This window comes from Triturus cristatus, chromosome 6 (genome assembly GCF_964204655.1).
Source record: "Triturus cristatus chromosome 6, aTriCri1.1, whole genome shotgun sequence".
NCBI classification, from domain to species: Eukaryota; Metazoa; Chordata; class Amphibia; order Caudata; family Salamandridae; genus Triturus; species Triturus cristatus.
This window is the reverse complement of record NC_140589.1, coordinates 1,312,140,669-1,312,161,182: the sequence shown is the minus strand read 5'-3', so window position 1 is coordinate 1,312,161,182 and position 20,514 is coordinate 1,312,140,669. Positions and strand designations below refer to the sequence as shown.

At 42.9% G+C, this 20,514-nt stretch overlaps 1 protein-coding gene across 1 annotated transcript in view; it reads right to left on the bottom strand.

The window, feature by feature from the left end:
* FBXO30 (F-box protein 30) overlaps positions 1 to 20,514 on the bottom strand; it is a 151,998-nt gene that overhangs the window by 61,016 nt on the left and 70,468 nt on the right. Inside the window, exon 2 of the mRNA XM_085612280.1 lies at positions 3,175 to 5,263. Coding sequence (XP_085468406.1) covers positions 3,175 to 5,250 — 2,076 coding nt within the window. The 5' untranslated portion in view covers positions 5,251 to 5,263. The remainder of the gene's footprint in view (positions 1 to 3,174; positions 5,264 to 20,514) is intronic.

The following is a 20,514-nucleotide window of genomic DNA, read 5'->3' as shown; positions in this document are numbered from 1 at the left end:
TGATAGAACACTGCGATTGTGCTGCCCTTTCGCTTAATCAGGTTCCCCACACATGTTCCTCATAGAATGCTCCAGACTCTACCTGCTAGTTCTTCAGGCTAGATGCTTTCCTGTTCCACCTCGTTCCTGTAGTTTAGGGTGCGTGCGTGCGTGTTCTGGTTCCGCCTGCCCAGTCTTTACTGTTTTATTGGTGGGATCAATGGAAATTCTGAAGGTCATCATAGACTTGTCTAAACTTTTTTTTCCTGAAGCATGGCTGCAGTTTCGGCTTCGAGCTTACATCTTTTTCTTTTGATGTCGAGCACCTGTTACTAGAAACTGAGCATCACCGCACAGGGTCTTTCGGTCACTGAGAGATCCCTCTCCTTATGTTCTCTGTACTGCCCCCCCGATCCCAGTCGCCACTCAGGACTGAGCCGGCACTGGAAGCTCAGTTCTCCATGGTGTTGTTGGTCCTGGGCCTATAGGATTCCGTAGGCTTAGTTTCACCAATGCTTGTTTCTGGGTTGCGTGTCCGATTTTCTGCTCGGTACCCCACCCCTGCATTACCATTTGTGACCACCTTCTTAATGTTAAGGCATCTTCTGAGTTTTGTTTTTTTCCAACACCTCTGCTTTGCGATTGGTAGTAAGTATGTGGTTGCTTCAACTTTGAGGTCTTAATCAGCTTGAGTCTCCTCTTCCTCGACTAGTTCTTAATCACTGGATAGTACCATGTCTTTAAGGGATACCTGCTTCGACAACAATGCCTAATGTGACCTCGGAGTCTCCCATACCTGGAGTGTCCTTGGAAGGAACTCCTCGCGCCCTCTGCAGCCCTATGACTTGTGTTTCTTGGGTAGGCACAAGTTGCAAACCTGGTGCTGGTCCTTTTTTGTAATCTTGTGTGGGGCACTTGGGCAGGAACCTAAACAGTGCGTTATCCATACCCAACTGTCTCTTTCTGGACTTCACAGTAACCCTCAATCCCTCTGCGAGTCATGCCCTGGGGTCCTGTTCCTTGTTGAAAAAAGCTGGATATTTTGAGTTTTCCTGTGTTTTCTGTTCTTTCTCAGCTCAAGGCGGCGAAACCTTTGCCATTGATCCTCTTCTGCTGCATTGCTTGGTTCTCCCAATTTTAACAGTAGTTCAACAATCAATACACATTTTGCTTCCTGATTAAACTTTGTAGGCATATGTCTGACATCCAGTGGTATGGGCATGATAAATTATTACATATAGAATTTTTTTTTTTTTTTTAAATAAAAAAAAAAAAAAAAGGAGGATAAAGGCAATTCCAGATCTAGCCACTAGATGGCAGAATAATGCACACAATGTGAACCCAGAAAGCCTTCTCATTGCAAAACAAAAAACTCTTTGCACATATATTCATCTGGCTGGCAAATCGGGAGGAGGTGCAAAGGGAGGATGTGAAGGGGGGTCATGATTTAATTCTTGGAAGAATTAAATAGAATATTCAAGTACAATATAAAAATATAAAAGGCATACATAAATCAGGAGAGCTGCATTGTAAGATGAAGGCACATTATTACCTGAGAAAGCTTATCCTTGTGCAATGGATAGAGGGGAGCAATTTGAGAAAGCGCGAAAGGCTAGATAGACATATGCAGGTCTGTAAGAGTTAGAAATTCAACTATTTAAAATGAAACTTTCTATAGTTTGAGGGTGTGTCATCCTGTCTGAAGTACTTTTTATCTGTTAATCCAACTTTATAAAACAGCATGCTGGTAAAGACACCATATGCTCATCGGTCATTTGCTGGTAGGTTTGTCTACCAACTACAAAGAAGCATAAATTATGATTGAAGGCACAAATGCACTTTGGGGAATAACAAAATCTTAAGTAGCAATGGTCTAGAAAAATTTATTGTGGACATATTTCCAAGTTTCAGTAATTATTTGTGAAGGAATAGGGAAAGTTAACTTTGGGCACAAACCTTTTCAAAGGGGATGCTCGAGTATTAAAGTACAGCAGTAATCTGAGAGGTGTATTTTCAGAATATCAACCAACCGCCGCTGTTTAAGATTACTGTAATCTCTCATATGATTACATCTTAAGAGAGCACCAGTTCTTGGTACTAACAATGGATCAGTTCTCCTTCCTTCAAAAAGGGGAATAAAGTACCTAAGAGGTATCCAGGATGTCTCCACCGGCATTGCTCAGCTGTTTTTCCACTAGTGGCACAGCAGCAGAGTAATGAATGTGGTCCATTTCTGCAATCTCATCTACATTGAGAGGATCGTTGAAGTATCTGTCTCCTGTTTATCTGCGACAGGTTGTCTGTCCGGTCATGGAGAGAGCCAGTAGACTATGAAGTCATAGCCCTGCGCCCCTCTGCCCAAGTGGCTTGAGTAGAGGTTAAAAACCTTATCTACTGATGAAGGACTTTTAGTTTCTACACTGGATGACCTCTTTTTTCTACATTAGATATTATACCCGATAGTTGTAGAGCACAGCGACTACATTACTTTGGTCTTGATGAATGCCTTGCACCACCTCATAAGGTTGAAATAAAGAACAAACATGTCAAACCTTGTATCAAGATTGTGTTAAAAATCTCCTTTTCTATTTTGTTGATTGCAACTCTACATCCGGAGGACACACAAAAAAGTATTTTAGTACACCAAAACGTGTCATAGATGCGAGACTGACACTTAAGCCATCCTACTAAGATGGACGAGATTGCATAAACACACTACGTGAATTTCTATATTTTCATGTATTATATGGGATCGTGCAGAGTGGCTGTTAAAGACCCTTTTGCGTTTTCTATCAGCAACAGAGTGCCACAACATGATGTATTGTTTACGCAATATCAATTAAGGGACTAAAAAAAATAAAAATACAAGTTTATATAAAAAGTAGTTTAACAAATAATAATCTTGCACACGTTAAATGCTTTTGAAATATGAATACCAGGTGAGTTTGTACTGTAGAGCAGATGGGTACAAAACACAATTTTTTTTTTTAATCAGTATGCCTTGCACATGGAAGAGGGCAGCAACAGGATCAGCTTGCATTTAAAAGTCATCAAGCATCTGGCTTCACCCATGTTCATAGCCGAAGTACCAGCACAAGAATGCATCTATGGGAGATTAACCACAAGTCGACTAGAGAATAAGATTACCTGAGAGCTACTGCATTTTAGTGAAATAATATCAAATTAATTTCTCACCTTATCTTTTATTTGCCATGATGAATTTCCATTTGGATAATGCCGTTTTTCCCACAACAGGACGATCATTCCACGTCTTTGAAGCAAGCTGCCACAAACGTCCCTCATTAATCGTGACACTCTTGATAACTGACACAAACTAAAGCCATCTAGAAAGCCAGCAATGTGCTGCAGAATCTCAAAAGGCAGACCACTTAAGTGATCGCTTGAGGAGTTAAAAATATTTAAATGAGTCTCTAGTGGTATGGACGTACAAGGCTGGACTCCAAATGACTTTAAATGACGGTCATGAATGATTTTTGACCCTTGTGTTGAAGGACAAAATCTACGCTGGGAATAAGTACATCCGTAGTATGCTAAAGGACAGCGCTGTTCCATCCAGCCATTAAGGCCAGCATGAATGTCACCATGTACATTCTTAAAATGTGATGAAAACTCATTCCTTCTAAACAATTGTCCACACACAAAAGTAAACATTGAGCGCTGTTTGGATTGGTATCGAGCGACACATTCAAGTACAAGGTCCAATCCAAGTGTCTGAAAGGGGCTTGGATTGGAAAGCTGTGGATTGGCATGATCACAGGCAGAAGCTGAAGCTATTTCCCCAACCATTGTGTTAGAGGCCAATATGGCAGATGGAAATGAAAATGTTTGAGTCCCAAAATCTACGCGATAGCCATCAATGTATCGACTGTCTGAAATGCCTCTACCACTAGGCGAATCTCCGAGACAAAACAGAAGTGCAGCTGTAATAAGATCAATTCCTTGCAGACCCATGGGGTCCTCTTTTATCTCTAAATCTGATGTGTCAACAGACTTGTCTTCCATTTTTGCTTTAAACCCACCATTTTCAAGAACAAATGTTCTCCGACCAAATACGAATACTTCCCTTAAAGCTTGTTCTTCGATTTTTTTATCTAAAATGTGCTCACTTCCAATGTTCTCAGACAATAGAGGGTGATATGTGCCATTCTGAAGGGAACTGAAAGGTATTTCCTCTGGAAGGTGTTGATTTGCAACTGGTAATAAATAAGGTTTTAAAGTTTTTAATTTATTCTCGTCTTCCAAAAACAAACATTCACCATTTGTGAGATTCACTTGTTTAGACTGACTCATGCCCAAATCCCCTTCCACCCTGTCCAAATGGTCATGGCATGTACTGTCTACATGGAATCCGTTGCACAAAGCAGTGGCAGCTGTGTTTTTTATACTGTCCCAGTCATAATTCGTATTCCCATTGCAGACAAAATCATTTGAACCGTTTTGCTTCAGCTGACAATTCGATCTTCCATCTTTTAAGTCTCTTCCGCCAACTGCTCCTATAGAATCCTCATTTAAAACAGCAGCATCCCTCGTCGTGAGGCTCTCCAAACTTTCCATAGACAAGCTTTTGTTTGTAACAAATTCTTCAATTTCACCATTTGCACCTTCATGTAACCTCCCATTGAACATAGCAATGTCCCTTGAAGCACTATTCAGGATATCCAGAGCTGCAGTTAGACTCTTTGTTGTTTCTACAGTGGCTTGATAAAGTGCATTATAAGAGCCTTCATCCGCAGGGATCAAACCGTTGGTAAGTATTGCATCAGAAGTACAGGTTTTGACAGGAGACTGCGGATTAGATTCAGAGGTTTTCACGCTTTTTTTGGACATATTAGTTGCGACTTTGAGTGACTCTAGCAGCATACGCTGATCTTGAAGCGCCAAAGCCATATCTAGCTGCTCCACTTCATCAACGTCTTTGCTTAAACTTTCATAGGATTTTCGATCTGCAAAGCTTAATGGCCATCTGTTCCATTCCATAGTACAGCAAACGACACTTGCAGGGCACAAATTTAAGTGTTCAGCAATTTTGTTCCTGGCTAAAGTGTAAGGACACCCAAAGCCTCGGTTTAAGCAAGGCACTCTCTCAAGAGGACACAAAACACGATGCTCATCACCTTTGCATGAATGAAAAACTGCTCCGCATACCAAAGGGCACCCAATTAAGTCACATGACATCCCCATCTCTGGTCTGGTCATGCAGCGCCTGCTGATGCAGTTGACACAGTGTGGGTGCTGCTTTTCTTCGGCCATTACGAGTCCACCACTAAAAATAAAATACAAGACATAAGCACATTTGGAATTCATACGAGTACAATTATCTTGTGTATCTACATGCACCATACGAGTTAACATTCAAATCAAATTGGACTCTTAACATCATTCAGTCTCAGTTAGGATCTCAGACATGAGCATGCCAGTCATTACTACAAATGTTTGCGAAGTACTTGGGGTGTAGGCTATAAATGAGGGCCAATTGAGAGTTATGCCTATCGCAACATGACATTCAGAGGTAAATCTACTCTAAAGAATCATGCTCTGGCTCTGCTGCAAAATGCACACCTCTTGCAAAGTGTGTGCCAATATAAAACAAAATCACGTAATCTCTCACCATTTAGAGGGATGTACATTTTTTTGCCAAAAATACTGCAATGTCTGCCTACTTTTTTATACTCGGTCCATCCTCAAAATACTGCCAATTACACTGAAAATTAATGTGCTGATACAATGCTAACTGCATTGGATGCAAACACTACTACTGGTGCTTTCTCAAACATATATGTGACATTTGTAGTGATTTCACATTGCCCTGAAGACTTTCATGAAAATATGAACTGACCTGCAATCTTAGAGGAAAACGTACACAATTCGCCATAGCGTGCAGAAGGAAGTACATGTTAAAGTAAAAGATCAACAAAATAAACGCAGACAATTGCTGTAAGTCCGCAAAGCGAGTCTTCGATTAACTGTCACACTTTTATATTGACAACAGCCCTTTTATCAGAAGGAAAAATAAACCTTCCAACTCTCTCCAATTCACTACGCCGTCTCATCCGATATCACTTTTATTATATCCTCTACCTTAACACTGACCTATCCAAACCTCATTGTACCACTACGATCTCCCCAACAACCCTTTTAGGCTCGTCCTTCCTCTATGCCTCTTTTATCCTATTCAATCCAACTAACAAACTCATATGTCCACTGCGCAAATTTATACCCTAGATTTCCCTATACTAATCCACTTTGGGTTCCGGAGTAGCGGGCTGCTAGCTGAAAAGCGCTTCAACTCTTCAGAGGTAATAAGCGCTGTATAAATACAATTACAATAAACACTGCCTGTAAATCGCAACTGTTGGCAATAAGTACATGGAGACAAAAAAATATTGCATTGCCAAAGAGAAGGTTGTTGGCAAAGACAATGAGGCAACAATAAGGTATTCCTTTTATTATTATTTTCACTGGGGTGCAAATCAATATAACAGCAATGCAATGAGAACAATTAAACATAATACCAAAAAATGTTGATAATCTACAGTTAAAGACATGATCAGAATAAAATATAGATATACTGTTACATATAATTACTCAATATATAACAATTACCTGAAGTGCACGAAATAAATTCTATCTTTGGTAAACTAATTAGTCCTTAATACTAAGTCCTCCATCTTAAGAATAGTCTGAGCTAGGTGACAAAAGGGACAGAAATCTATCACACTGAACTCTCCTACGGCTGCACTGCACAAGTAAGTGATCAGAATGTTGACTGCTACATCTTCAAGAAATATAATAGCTTGATATTAATGGGTATTGTTACAATGGATTACAACATGAACTTTTCTCATAACACTGTGCTGTAATGCTGCATGCGATATTTTGCGGTTTTAAAATAGTGTAGGAGTAGTGAGAGATGCACTGTCCAATCTCATTGGGTTATTTCTCTATAACTCGTCAGGTTTCCTATGAAATGTCCAAGAAATAAGGTTGGTCCAGAAGAGTCAGAACACTGCCAGATTTTCAGGTTAACTACTGCCTATGTAAATGAGTTATGTTTAGATTCTCTGTATGTAAAGTTATCTGGTGTATATCTTGAAACTATGGCACGGATCAAGCCCTCCTTGACCAACAATGGACATCAGTTTAAGAGGCTGCAATACAATAAATCAGTGTATGTCAGCAAGTGTAAATCTTTAACAACAGGTGCCAGTATGCTTGCCTTTTTGGCTCTTGCCGACAGGACTTAAATGAAATTTTAAGAGGCAATATTAGGTGTGCCACATCGCTAAGGTTTCTAATTTCATTAAAGTCTATTAAATCACTTAAAATATGCATATCCCAACGCCAATCAATGACCAGTGTTGACTGCCATAACTAGAAAAATCAGGGTGTAGCAGATCAGCCAGTATGCATTTTAGCATTTACGCTGAGATTTCATGCTCATAACATTCATACATCATTAATAGCACAAACCTCAAGTACTGACCATCCATTAATTTTATCTCCAAGGACTAAGTGCACTTGAGTGCTGTCTAGAACACAAAGGCTACCATTTACTTTACTCACCTAGTACTTACTTCCCTAACCTCCAAAGAAATGTGCAAATAACTCTCTCCCTTTTGAAGACAACTAACATAGTTGAAGTCATCATGAGATGTCTGTATTAGTCAAGTAGGTACATAATGATAGGAACCGAATCACAAGGAATTACAGAAGTTTGGGTGACTCAAATACACAGGTTGTTCGACAGCTTTTCTCTACGATCTTCTAGAACTATGATCAACTCTATAGCAGTGTAATACAAGCATCAAATGTATCTCTTGTGTTGAACGTACACAGGAAACTCTAGGGTATAAGTTTCTCTGGTGGTCATCCCTCAACAAAGAGGGTCTATCTTCCCACTTGGTTGAGCATGAACATGCTACCTTTCAGCAGTGGGTTTCAGATTATTATAGAATGTGGAGACTAATCCATCATTTCATCATGTTTATGGAATATTAACTCCAAATTCAAAGATAAGAATCCCTACTGGCTTCTTTCATGTCTTATCTGATCAAATCAGGAGCTAGTGCACTGAATAGAGTAAAGAAGAACAGGGATACTAGGTTGACCGAAACTCAAAAGTACTTTTTACCTACTGTACATATGGTATTGCACTGGGATGCCAGATAACAATTTCGACCCGTTAGTCTTTAAGGGACATTTAATTCCTCATAACAGTTTGTTTGTCACAGCTAGTTCCATGAAGACACTAAACTTTTTTCTACTGACAATCTATGCGGTGCCTGGCTATTTTAAGCAGCGTAATATGGTGTTATTTTATAATATCTTGGCATAATTGGTCTGTGAGATCTGAATGGCATTAGTATCTTTCTGGAAACACTGGGCTTGAAATCTTATCACATAAAAATGAAAGATCTGAAGCCTACATAATTCTATTTTGGGTATAATAACCGAAAAATCTTGGTAATAGTTTGGGCACATGGTTAATTTATTAACTTCACTATGAAATGCCAAGAGAAGAAAAAAGGTACCAGTTTTCTAAATTATTTTAATTTTTACAGATCCAAAATCTCAACTGTTATGAAGCTAGATTGAGCTCCCACATTAATTCTAGGATACACTCTAAAAGAAACATCCACCAAACACCTAAACTTTAACAGTGTAAACATCTCTATCTAGTCTACTGTCAAATATTGTCAAATATTGTGCATAATCTCTTCATCTAGTGGTTCGGTTTGGAATGTCTTCATCTGTAAAATAAGTGTTGATAATAGGAGTCAGAATGACACCGACACAAAGTACACAACTTCCCACACGGTAGACTCGATCTTCAAATTATGTATTTCCTGCGATTGCAGTGTGCTATATTCATGTGCGTTACAACAAACAAATGATGGACGGAATGCTGACACTGCAGACATTCTCCCCCAGTCAAGAGATCTGGGTTAAATCCATCGTTCTTTTGCCCACTACGCCACCCCAGTTCAGACATGGCCATATGCAAATCAGTCTTGACCCTGTGCCTCATGGGAACAGTCCAGCCCGAACTGCCAAGCCATGTCTTCCCTGGACCGGAATCAAGCATCCTAGGACCGGTTTCTGGCTATCAGCCGTCATCAGCCAGGATAGCTTGACTCCAGTGGCGCAGTGAGCACGGGTCCCACGTCTGGGAATACCCATCCCACTTAGGGCGAAAAGCGTTACAACAAACAAATGATGGACGGAATGCTGACACTGCAGACATTCTCCCCCAGTCAAGAGATCTGGGTTAAATCCATCGTTCTTTTGCCCACTACGCCACCCCAGTTCAGACATGGCCATATGCAAATCAGTCTTGACCCTGTGCCTCATGGGAACAGTCCAGCCCGAACTGCCAAGCCATGTCTTCCCTGGACCGGAATCAAGCATCCTAGGACCGGTTTCTGGCTATCAGCCGTCATCAGCCAGGATAGCTTGACTCCAGTGGCGCAGTGAGCACGGGTCCCACGTCTGGGAATACCCATCCCACTTAGGGCGAAAAGCGTTACAACAAACAAATGATGGACGGAATGCTGACACTGCAGACATTCTCCCCCAGTCAAGAGATCTGGGTTAAATCCATCGTTCTTTTGCCCACTACGCCACCCCAGTTCAGACATGGATTTAACCCAGATCTCTTGACTGGGGGAGAATGTCTGCATTGTCAGCATTCCGTCCATCATTTGTTTGTTGTAACACTTTTCGCCCTAAGTGGGATGGGTATTCCCAGACGTGGGACCCATGCTCACTACGCCACTGGAGTTAAGCTATCCTGGCTGATGACGGCTGATAGCCAGAAACCGGTCCTAGGATGCTTGATTCCGGTCCAGGGAAGACATGGCTTGGCAGTTCGGGCTGGACTGTTCCCATGAGGCACAGGGTCAAGACTGATTTGCATATGGCCATGTCTAAACTGGGGTGGTGTAGTGGGCAAAAGAACGATGGATTTAACCCAGATCTCTTGACTGGGGGAGAATGTCTGCATTGTCAGCATTCCGTCCATTATTGGTTTGTTGTAACGCTATATTCATGTGCAGCATGAATCTATTCTAGATTCACATGTTATGAATTGACAGCAAAGCAATAGTTTCAATTGACAGAAGTTGACACCATGACCCAGTGGTTGGTAACAGATTGTTTATTAGAGTAGTGTCTGACTGAGGATTCTTGCTTTGTCTGAACATCAATACAGTAGTGTTTAATGAATTTATAAACAAAGTATGAAGTTGCCGCTTCATATATATATATATATATATCCTTCAGATGTTATCAAATGGAAATTAAAAATGTACTGTCTTTCATGAGGGATGTGCTTAACTTCTTTAATGTACTAATCTGTAGTGAAATTGTGGTGGTTGTTCTTGTGTCAGTGTAATATTTAATATCTTGTAAATGAATACTTTCTGCAGATGACTTAGAATCCTGAAAAAGATGGTAAAAATACTTAAAAGATAGCCATAACCTGGGGTATAAATCTTGGTTGATTACATAATACCACCTGCCACTGATTATCAGAAGATAAGGTTACTGCATGTTCACGGCCTGACATTCATTTACAATATTTAAAAATGGGGTATTTTGCAAACCATTATGAATAATTTCAAAAGAGGTATCTATTAAGTCAATGAGCACTAGGTTCAGGTTCTACAGAGAAAGGAGGAGGGGTGCTGGGTTGGGTGCAGAATGGTGGGAGCACGCACTTGAAGCACTCTTAAAAAACATAAAAACTGTAGGACTTGTATCCAAGCATGATGGGGTGCCCCTTGTAAGGCAGGACGTCAAAGCTTTCAAATGGGTCCTGATGAATTGGTAAATGAAGTGAGTGTCTAGAAAATGTAAAATGCTACAGAAACACACGAGATTAGGCTGAAAAGAGCGTTCTAGGTCTACGAAGACACCATGCACTGAAACATTTCAAGCTTGCTTGATGACATTCATACATCTTTAGAGGTGATTACGTAGCTAAACTGCAAGATTTCAGGAGCCCTGCCACTACGTTCAATGACCATTGGGGGGGGGTTGGGGTGTACAGGAGGGGGTCAGAAATACCACATCGATAAAAGCTGTGGATGTAACTAACAGTTTCTTTTGGTGTGTGTTGGACATGTGGATAAAGTACTAGAGCCTGGAGTAATCTCAATAAATAGGGGCTATTGTTGGCATTTTCTAACCTAATTTGGAATTTGTTTGTTTTGGGGAAATATGGTCAGTACACTGTCTACACAGTATTGCTAGCTGATCTGGTTTGGTGCATTTTTTAATTGCGGCTTATGGCAGGAGACTACTCACATCGGGCTGTGATCCCAATTTTTGAATTCTGCCCAATTTTCTACTGAGTCTTCACATTGTGTCATCTTTTTCATCACCTGATGCAAGGCCTACTTTGCATGTTTAGAGAGAGAATGATTTCATCCTTTCCAATTGTTGAGCTAACACTAGAGAGTGGTCTGTCTTAATCTGAATTTGTATGTAGAAGCTTTCAGTTTGTTCCATCATCTTTAGCACAAGGAAATGCATATGGCATGGGATGAAGGTGAGTAGCATTTGTCAAATAAAGTATGTGCAGGGTAGAATCTATGTGGAACATCAATTGTTGTGATTACTATGTGGACTGAATCTGAGAAAAATCAGTTTATGACCAAATTCTGTGGTGTTTACGCACACTTATTTTATCTCGGCTGGACTACGCCAATGCTCTTTATGTCGGCATCCCTGGTTATCTGTTGAAGAAGCTTCATGTAGTCCAAAATGCGGCAGCCAGACTTCTCCTTGACAACACCTTCGCTCATTGCACTGGCTGCCCGTGGCAGTAAGGGTTAAGTTTAAAATCATTAGTCATTGCCCATAGCGCTCTCCACGGCCCTACCTACCTGCAAAAACGCTTCTCCTTCTATGCCCCTCTAAGACAACTGCTCTCTTCATCTCAACTTCTTGCCCAGGTTCCTCGCTTTAAATGGCAGAGGTTAGGTGGCAGCTCTCTTGCCCGGAAAGCTGCTGTGGCGTGGAACGCCCTTCCCTTTGCTCTTCGGAAACATCAAGGATCCATTGTTTTTTTTTTTTTAAACTGAAAACGTATCTCTTTGTTTAGTTCAGTCTCCCTCCCCTCTTGGTTCTGCGCCGGGACACTGAGTATCTGTGCACGTTATAAAAATAAAAAATAACATAACTTATTCTGTATGGTTCATGATACAACCAATAGACCTTCCCAGTCTTTCCGCATGAGAGCATCGGCTGGGGAGTCATCCGATAACCAGTTTTATTCAGGTAACCATTAGATAAATGATTGAGGTCATTACAGTGGTCACTGTCCACGACATCCAACAAATTAAAACAGAGTTCTGTAATGCCAGTGGTCAATCGTCTGCTGAAGTAACAAGTGCTTTCAGAGACTATACCCACAGTCTTAAAATGACTTCTTGTATACAGCCAGACAAGACTACACAAGGTGACCTGTGAAGGCCAAAATGTGCAGCATTTCATTGGCCATGCTATGCTGCTCTAGCATTTCTCAAATGAAGGCCCTTTTTTTTTTTCAACCAGTCATCCAGAGTCTGAACATTACATGGGAAACACCTCTTAGTCAGGGAGAGGATGAAGCTCTAGAAATTATAGAAACTGCAACAGCAATTGGGGGGGGGGGGGGGGGGCTATAGTAACACTCTTTATTTTGCAGGAGTGCTAAAAAAAAGTACATGCCACTGCTAACTGCAAGGTAATAAACCTCTACCTCCTGGAACAGTAGCCCTCTTAGGTTCAAATCTATTTTATTGCATTTCAGTATGACAAAGTAGAAATGCGCAAGTAGGAGCTCACACCAAAATAAACAAATCCATGTAGAGGCAAACCAACAATCAATCAAACAACCTCCCCCCCCCCCCCCCTCGAACTCCCACCCTTGGGGTACTCACTCCAAGATTCCTCGCTGAAAGGAAAAAGACAACTAATTGCCCTCCACTTGCCCACCTCCGAATCACTCTGGATCTTTCTCCAGCGATTCAGACTCCATCAAGCGTAGTAAATGGAGGTATGGGAGGGACAGGTTAGTTCTCTAAATTCTATAGAAAAAAACCGCTATGTATGGATGCACAAGCTCCCAATAAAAGTCTCCCTGATTAGTCAGTGTGAGGGTCAGCAGGCCAATCCCCAATAGGTGCCAAGCCTATACAACCAACCACCCAGTGTGGGACAGAGGTTTCTCTGTGCCCCGGGGAGTGAGAATGTTCTGTAGAGCTGCATTAAGCGCATGGCCAATATGCAGGCCCATGCGTGACTTGAGCAGAAAGGTCAGCGTATTCGGTAGGCATAGAAAGACATAAGTAAAAAATCTGGGTAAGTGCGTGCCAAAGTGGGAATAGCAGTAGCCCTTTTCAGATAAAGGACGTGAGCAAAGGTAGAGCCCAAAGAACTGTATCTGGCAGCATGTAACAAGATCTTCACTCTCCCCTAAATAAACCAACTACTACAGCAAACTTGTCATTAGATCAAAGAACTTCAGATTGCTTCAAACGTTAATGAAGATCAACATACTCTCCCAGCTGGAAATGGTGGAGGTTCTACTGACGGAGAGGGTCTCCAAAGACCGTTTGTATAAATATACAATAAATAGCATGTCGCGCTCAAGATTCTAAAATCATGACCACTGAATGGTTACATTGAAAATACCAAGATCAGGAGAACAATACTGGATGTCAATCTCGGTCTTGAAGCTTTAGACTAACCTCAAGGGCACTTGCAACTACCATCCCGTGATGCTACAAAACGAGTGAGGGGGGTTCCAGACACTAGCCACTAGAAGTTCAATAACCATTGCAAACAAAGGGGAATGCACAAAGCATCCCATTGCAGCTTCTCTTTCCAAGAGATTTCTATTGGATAGATGCCCGTTTACAAAGCGGGACTTAAGATTAAGTGCAATTAGCTAACAAACTTGATCCCAGAGCCTGGCTTTTACAAATATCTTCAAGAACATGCATTAACAACGCCTTTCTCTATTTGGGATAAGGAGTGTGAAACTGTGTGGACCAGCAAATGAGTACAAGTGAAAATGAGTCAGTTGACGGCTGGATGGACGAGTGAAAGAATGACGTGTTTAACAGGCGGGTGGTAAATGACTGCATGAATTGATGTAAAAACATGTGGATGAGAGAGCATGTCTGCATCAAAGTGTGAATGAGTGAGTACTCTAGCTTTGTTCTTTGGCAGCAGTAGAGTGTGGGCCTGACCACGGAAGCTCTGCAGGCTTTGTCCAGGTCCCCTACCTAACATCTCTACGGGTTTCGCTGCAGAACCGGAGGCAGGCAATAATTTCCTAATCTAAGGTGTTACCTCGACCTCCCTCTGTCTCCACACGGTTTTCAATGGTTTTCTCTGTGACACCAGGCACTAAGGCTAGCAGAATTTGCCTGGTGTATGCATGCCATTGGTTTTCTCTTCTCCTTGGGTTTAGGGGTAAGAGAATGTCCTCAGCTGCAATACAATAGGCTTCCAAGTTCAAAGGCCAATTCAAAATATAAGATCTTCTATTTGTACAATGCCTTTTCCTTTATCAGATGATCCATTCCAGAGGTTGCATCTAGGCAAGTACATTCTGTGGAGCTCAGAAAGGAGGATTTATTTAACCTGAAAGCCAAAATCAAGCAGCTCACAGAAGCTCTTCACCACAAAGGATGTTGAATTCACATTCCCAGCCCTGCTTCCTCATTGTAGAACACATAACTTCAACACCCTATCACAGTGATGCAGGAACATCCATGTCTCTGCTAATGTCCCACAGACCACCTCGGCTAAAGTCGTAACTAGGTGCCCATGAATTACTACTGCTGCATTACCAGATGGCATTTTTATGCAGCTCACCAGGTTATTCACTTCACAAAATACTGGAGTTGTGATATTAAGTAGCTGTAGGATTCAAATACTACTATCTATAAAGGAAAAAAGTCAGAAGTGGAATTAGCATTTGTTATGCTTCTAGTGATGTGATGGCATACCTCCATATTATTTAATATAACAAAGTAGGAATAGACTCAATGGGTCTTTAGAGAGGGTTCTTAAAAGTGACAATTTCAAAGAGGCCACTTTGAACAAGTTAACGGGAATGAATACTAAAATATTACATCTCAGGAGGAAAGTCTAAGTAATGCATGAATGTCTGTTGCACGAATGTCTATGTGCTGCACATGTGTACAAGCATGAATGTTGGTATGTGTGTATAAGAAACTGCGTCTTTGTATGTGTGGGTGCCTGTGGGTTTTGTGCCATTACTTTGGATTTGTAGCAGTTGTGGTCGGGTATTTTAACGTTGTGTTTTCACTGAATGACCTTCTGTCCACTGGGACGGTGAAGTGCAATTTACCCACTGTATTTTCATGAAGAAACTAGATCTCTGATCTGATATCCAAGCCAGTGAAATTGGTGGGTTGGAGACTGCAGCTGATGCGTGCACACAAAACTGCATTGTTGGAGAGAAGGTAGGAAACAATTCATTCATGCTGGCCTGATGGAAAAGGTCTCATTTCTCGAAGAGGAGAGAAGCTGATATTTCTCCCTGCTGACTTACCAGAGTATGAGAAACTCTACTCAGTTACAAATTTCTAGGAATCAATGCTGCATTAGAGGAAGGTGAAAGAAGTGGAAGCCATTAACAAATCCAATCTCACCCAAAAACATTTCCTATGGATCCAGATTCCATTAACATTATATTTACTGCCTTCAATGAGCAGAGTGCAGCATTCTGTGAACAACTACATAGTCGCTGGAGAACTTTGACTTAGAAAGGCCATCTTAGAGTGGTATGCTATAGCTACGTATAGTCAGTTACACTTATTGTGGTATGAACAAAAAGCCATATTATTTAAAAAAAATAAAATAAAAAAAAGATTCATCCTATTTTATAGCTGTTCCTTAATAGCAGTGCTTGGTTGATTTAATAAAATATGTGTGTTCTTTCATCAAACTGCACAATTACTACTGTAAGACTCCTGTTTGGCATTGTCTAACAGAAAATCAATAAAGGTTAGCCCTGATTTCCGGCACCACTAAGGCAAATTCTACCCTCCAAAGCCTGTGATATGTACACAGGCAAATAAATAACTAACATCTATGATCTCCTTCTGTGTGGCATAAAGAGACTAAGGAAAACAGGGTACAAATCAAAAGTGGTAATTCCTCCATATATTAGTAAATCACTAGTCTAAACATGAAAATATTAGTCCCAAAGATAAAAGTTGCACATAACCAAGTTAGCTGAAACATCTAAAGCTACTCTGCACAATGATGCTACCACTTGGTAAAGCATTAGAGGACCTTGAGAATAAGAATCACACACAATATGACCACGGCATCAGCAATCTCCCTGAGGATTCAGAAGGCACAGATTGCAGAGCCAACCTTGAAAACCTAGTTCCTGGTTTATTGAAAATCAGATAGTCACTGCCTTTAGAAATCGAAAATGGATATAGGACACCTCAAAAAGCAAACCACAACAACCCAAAATTTGTTCTGTCATTTTCAAAATCCTAAGACACAGTTGTCTTGTCTGGATAAAGAAATCTCATAGGAAATATAGAAAATTCGCAGAAAGAATTAGAATGTTTATCAGGATAATAACGGAGATAATCTTCAAGTCAAGAAAGTGTTCCTAAAGATCTGCTACTTGGCTCACATGAAAGCACATCACTTATTAAGGATCCCAACATTATGAGGAAACGCATACCCATACAGCCACTCGTACACTAATACAGCCAGTGACATATCAATCAAACATTTGTAAAGCGCACTACATACCCGCAACGGTCTCAAGGCGCGCGAGAGGGGGGAGGGGGGGGGGGGGGGGGGAGGGGTAACGTGGGAGGCTGCTACTGATCGAAGAGCCAGGTCTTGAGTGTTCTCCTGAAGGTCAGCAGGTCTTGTGTCTGTCGTAGGGTCAGCGGTAGGGTGTTCCATGTTTTGTCAGCGAGGTGGGAGAAGGATCTCCCGCCGGTGGTAGTTCTTCGGATGCGGGGAATGGTAGCAAGTGCGAGGTCGGCGGATCGTAGCTGGCGGTCGGGGATGTAGAAGGAGAGTCGACTGTTGAGGTAGGCGGGGCCGGTCTTGTGGAGTGCCTTGTGTGCGTGGATGAGGAGCTTGAAGGATATCCTCTTGTTGACGGGGAGCCAGTGCAGGCTTCTCAGGTGAGGGGTGATGTGGCTGTGGCATGTCGAGGATCAGTCGTGCTGAGGCGTTTTGGATGCGTTGTAGTGGTTTGATGAGTTTGGTCGGGGCTCCCGCGTAGGGGGCGTTTCCATAGTCGAGTCTGCTGCGGACGAGGGTTTGGGTGACTGTCTTTCTTGTGTCCGTTGGGATCCATTTGTAGATTTTGCGGAGCATGCGGAGGGTGTTGAAGCAGGAGGAGACGGCGTTTACTTGCTTGGTCATTGTGAGCGTTGAGTCGAGGAGGATTCCCAGGTTGCGTGCGTGGTCTTTGGGTGTCGGGGCTGTCCCTAGTGCTGTCGGCCACCAGGAGTCGTCCCAGGTTGAGGGGATGGAGCCGAGGATTAGGACCTCCATCTTGACCGAGTTCAGCGTCGGGCGGTAGGCCCTCATCCAGTCGGCGACGGCCCTCATTCCTTCGTGGAGGTTGGCTTTGGCGGTGGTGGGGTCCTTGGTGAGGGAGAGGATCAGCTGGGTGTCGTCGGCATAGGAAATTATGCTGAGGTTGTGCTGTCGGGCGACATGTGCAAGCGGGGCCAAGTAGATGTTGAATAGTGTCGGGCTGAGGGAGGAGCCCTGGGGTACGCCGCAGATCTCGGAGGCTTCGGATCGGAATGGGGGAGGCGGATGCTCTGGGTTCTGTCTGAGAGGAAGGATGCGGTCCATTCCAGAGCCTTGTCTCGGATCCGTGCGGCGTGAAGTCATGCGCGTAGTGTGCGGTGGCAGACTGTGTCGAAGGCGGCGGAGATGTCTAGGAGGATGAGTGCTGCGGTCTCACCGTTGTCCAGCAGGGTCCTAATGTCGTCGGTGGAGGCGATGAGGGCGGTCTCGGTGCTGTTGTTGCTGCGGAACCCTGACTGAGAAGGGTCCAGGATTCTGTTTTCTTCGAGGTAATGGGTCAGCGGTTTGTTGATCTGCTCGATGACCTTGGCCGGGAACGGGAGCAGAGAGATGGGCCGGAAGTTCTTGAGGTCTCTTGAGTCTGCCTTGGGATTTTTGAGAAGAGCGTTGATCTGGGCGTGTTTCCAGCTTTCTGGGAAGGTCGCGGTCTCGAGGGAAAGGTTGATGACGTTGCGTAGGTGGGGTGCGATGGAGCCGCTTGCTTTGTTGAAGACGTGGTGCGGGAATGGGTCTGACAGAGCTGGGGTGGATTGTGCTCATGGTCTTGATGGTGTCATCGATGTTCACGCTGGCCCAGGCTAGCAGGGGGTCGTAGTCGATGATGTGAGGAGAGTTTGTTGTGTTGCTGTAGGTTGGGGCGGTCTGGGTGTTGAAGCGGTTGTGGATGTCTCCACTCATACAGCCTCTCACACACTGAGTCAGTCACCTATAGAGCAACTCACTCACCCATACAGTCAAACATACATCCACTTAGCCATACAGTTGATCAGATGGCAGCTGCCTGTCCCAGACACCTCCACCCTGCCTGTCCAAGTTCCATGCCCCAATCGCCTCCCACCTGTCCTCCATGGTCCATTTTGCTGCCACTCACTTCTGCCCTCCAGGCTCTATTGTGCTACAACTGCTCCTCCTGTCTGCCGTGCATGTTCTATTGTGAAGTCCCTTCCCCTGCTCTCTTTAGTCTGTGCCCAGCCCTTACCCCGCCCATGTCCTCCATGCTCTTTTGTGCATCACCCTGTTTCTTCCCTCTTGCCCACCATGGTTGTTGTGCTGCCATTAACCCTCCTGCTATCCATGCATGGTCTTCTGTACTGCCACAGCCAACCTGCCCTGTGTTGTCAGCTTGCTGCCCCCGACCCCCTCCTACCTTCCCTCTGTTGTCTGTGGTGCCATTATAGCCTCACTGTTGCTCTCATAGGTTTGTTGATCTTCTAGTGCCCATCCCACCTGCTCTCCATGGTTAGCATGCTGCTCTTGCCTCCTGACCTCCATTTTCCATGTGCAGACCTCCCTATCGCCTCCCACCTGCCTTGTTTGGCCTGCTGTCGTTCCCCTGTCCCCTCCCTCCTGCGCTTCATGGTCGATTATGCTGCAACTGTCCCTCCTTTCTGTCCACTATGTTCAGCTTGCTGCCCATGCCTCTTACCCCTCTGCTCTCTGTTGTCCATGTGCATGGCCCTGTTGCCTCCCTATTCCTTTCCATGGTCCGTTTGCTGCATTGCTGTCCCGCTTGCCTGTGTGATGTATTGTGTGCTGCAACCCCTGATGCTTGCCCTATAAAGTCAGGTTGGTGCCCATCTTCCTCCTGCCATCTCGTATCCGAGTCAATGTCCCTACCCCATTCCTCATGCCCACCGTGACCCAATGTAATAAACTTGCCAACATTTTTAACTTGGTAAGAGCAAGATTTTGAAAGAAAACCTGTGGAATTGATTTTCCCCGTTGACTTACATTAAAACAGAGGAGATTTTAGGCAGAAGACAAATAAATTAAAGGCATTGTGGGCTTTAAAACATCGGGAGTCTCTTGTCTGAATCAGGTTGGTTGGCATTTATGGTTGTACTGCCAATGATTCTTCCTTCTGCCCTCAGTGGTCTTTTATAATGCCATAGCTTGTCTTGCCTGTACTGCATGGTTGGTTTGTTGCCTCTGCCTCCTTTTCCATGCCCGACATCATCCAGTGTGCTGCCACTGCCTCTCCCACCTGCACAGCATGGTCAACTTGTCTCTGCACCCTCCTCCATGAGAGGGCCTTAGTCCCATAGAAATTATGGTTAGAGCTTCAAACAACTAAAATGAGGAGATATTTTCTCAGTTCTCAAATAGCACCAAAACACTTAAATAATTTGCTATTTTGTATGTTTTTTTTTAACCAGTTGATCACGTGATTGCTTTTATTAGGTTTATGCTGATTTCTCGTAAGGTGACTTGGAAATGTTTCCTGTGTGACATTAGAACGTTGAATTTTTCTCACAATACATGTTCGACTGACAAGAACTAGTACTATATCGAGATATTATTTTGTGTTTCTTGCTCTAGGTTTACGAGGATGGTAATTCTGTAACAGATTGTGTAATGTGTTTGATCAATTGATTACTCTTATTCAGAGTTATACTTTAGTCCAGTAGAGGAATATACCTAATGGTTGTTTTATCCAAAGACTCCGATGCCAAAGCAGATTGAAGCTACTTGAACTTAACTTCCTACAGTAAAGGAGAAGGACTGCGTAGAGCTCTAATTTACATGCATATGCAGACGATGCTATGATCGATTATTGGTTGTCATGGACACATTCTATTGGATTTGTAATTTTTGCAATTTATTTTCTTTAACTTCGACCCTGCCGAATACGTGAAAAAAACAAAATGCATAATCCTCGCCTTTACGTCTTTAATAGAATTGAAACTT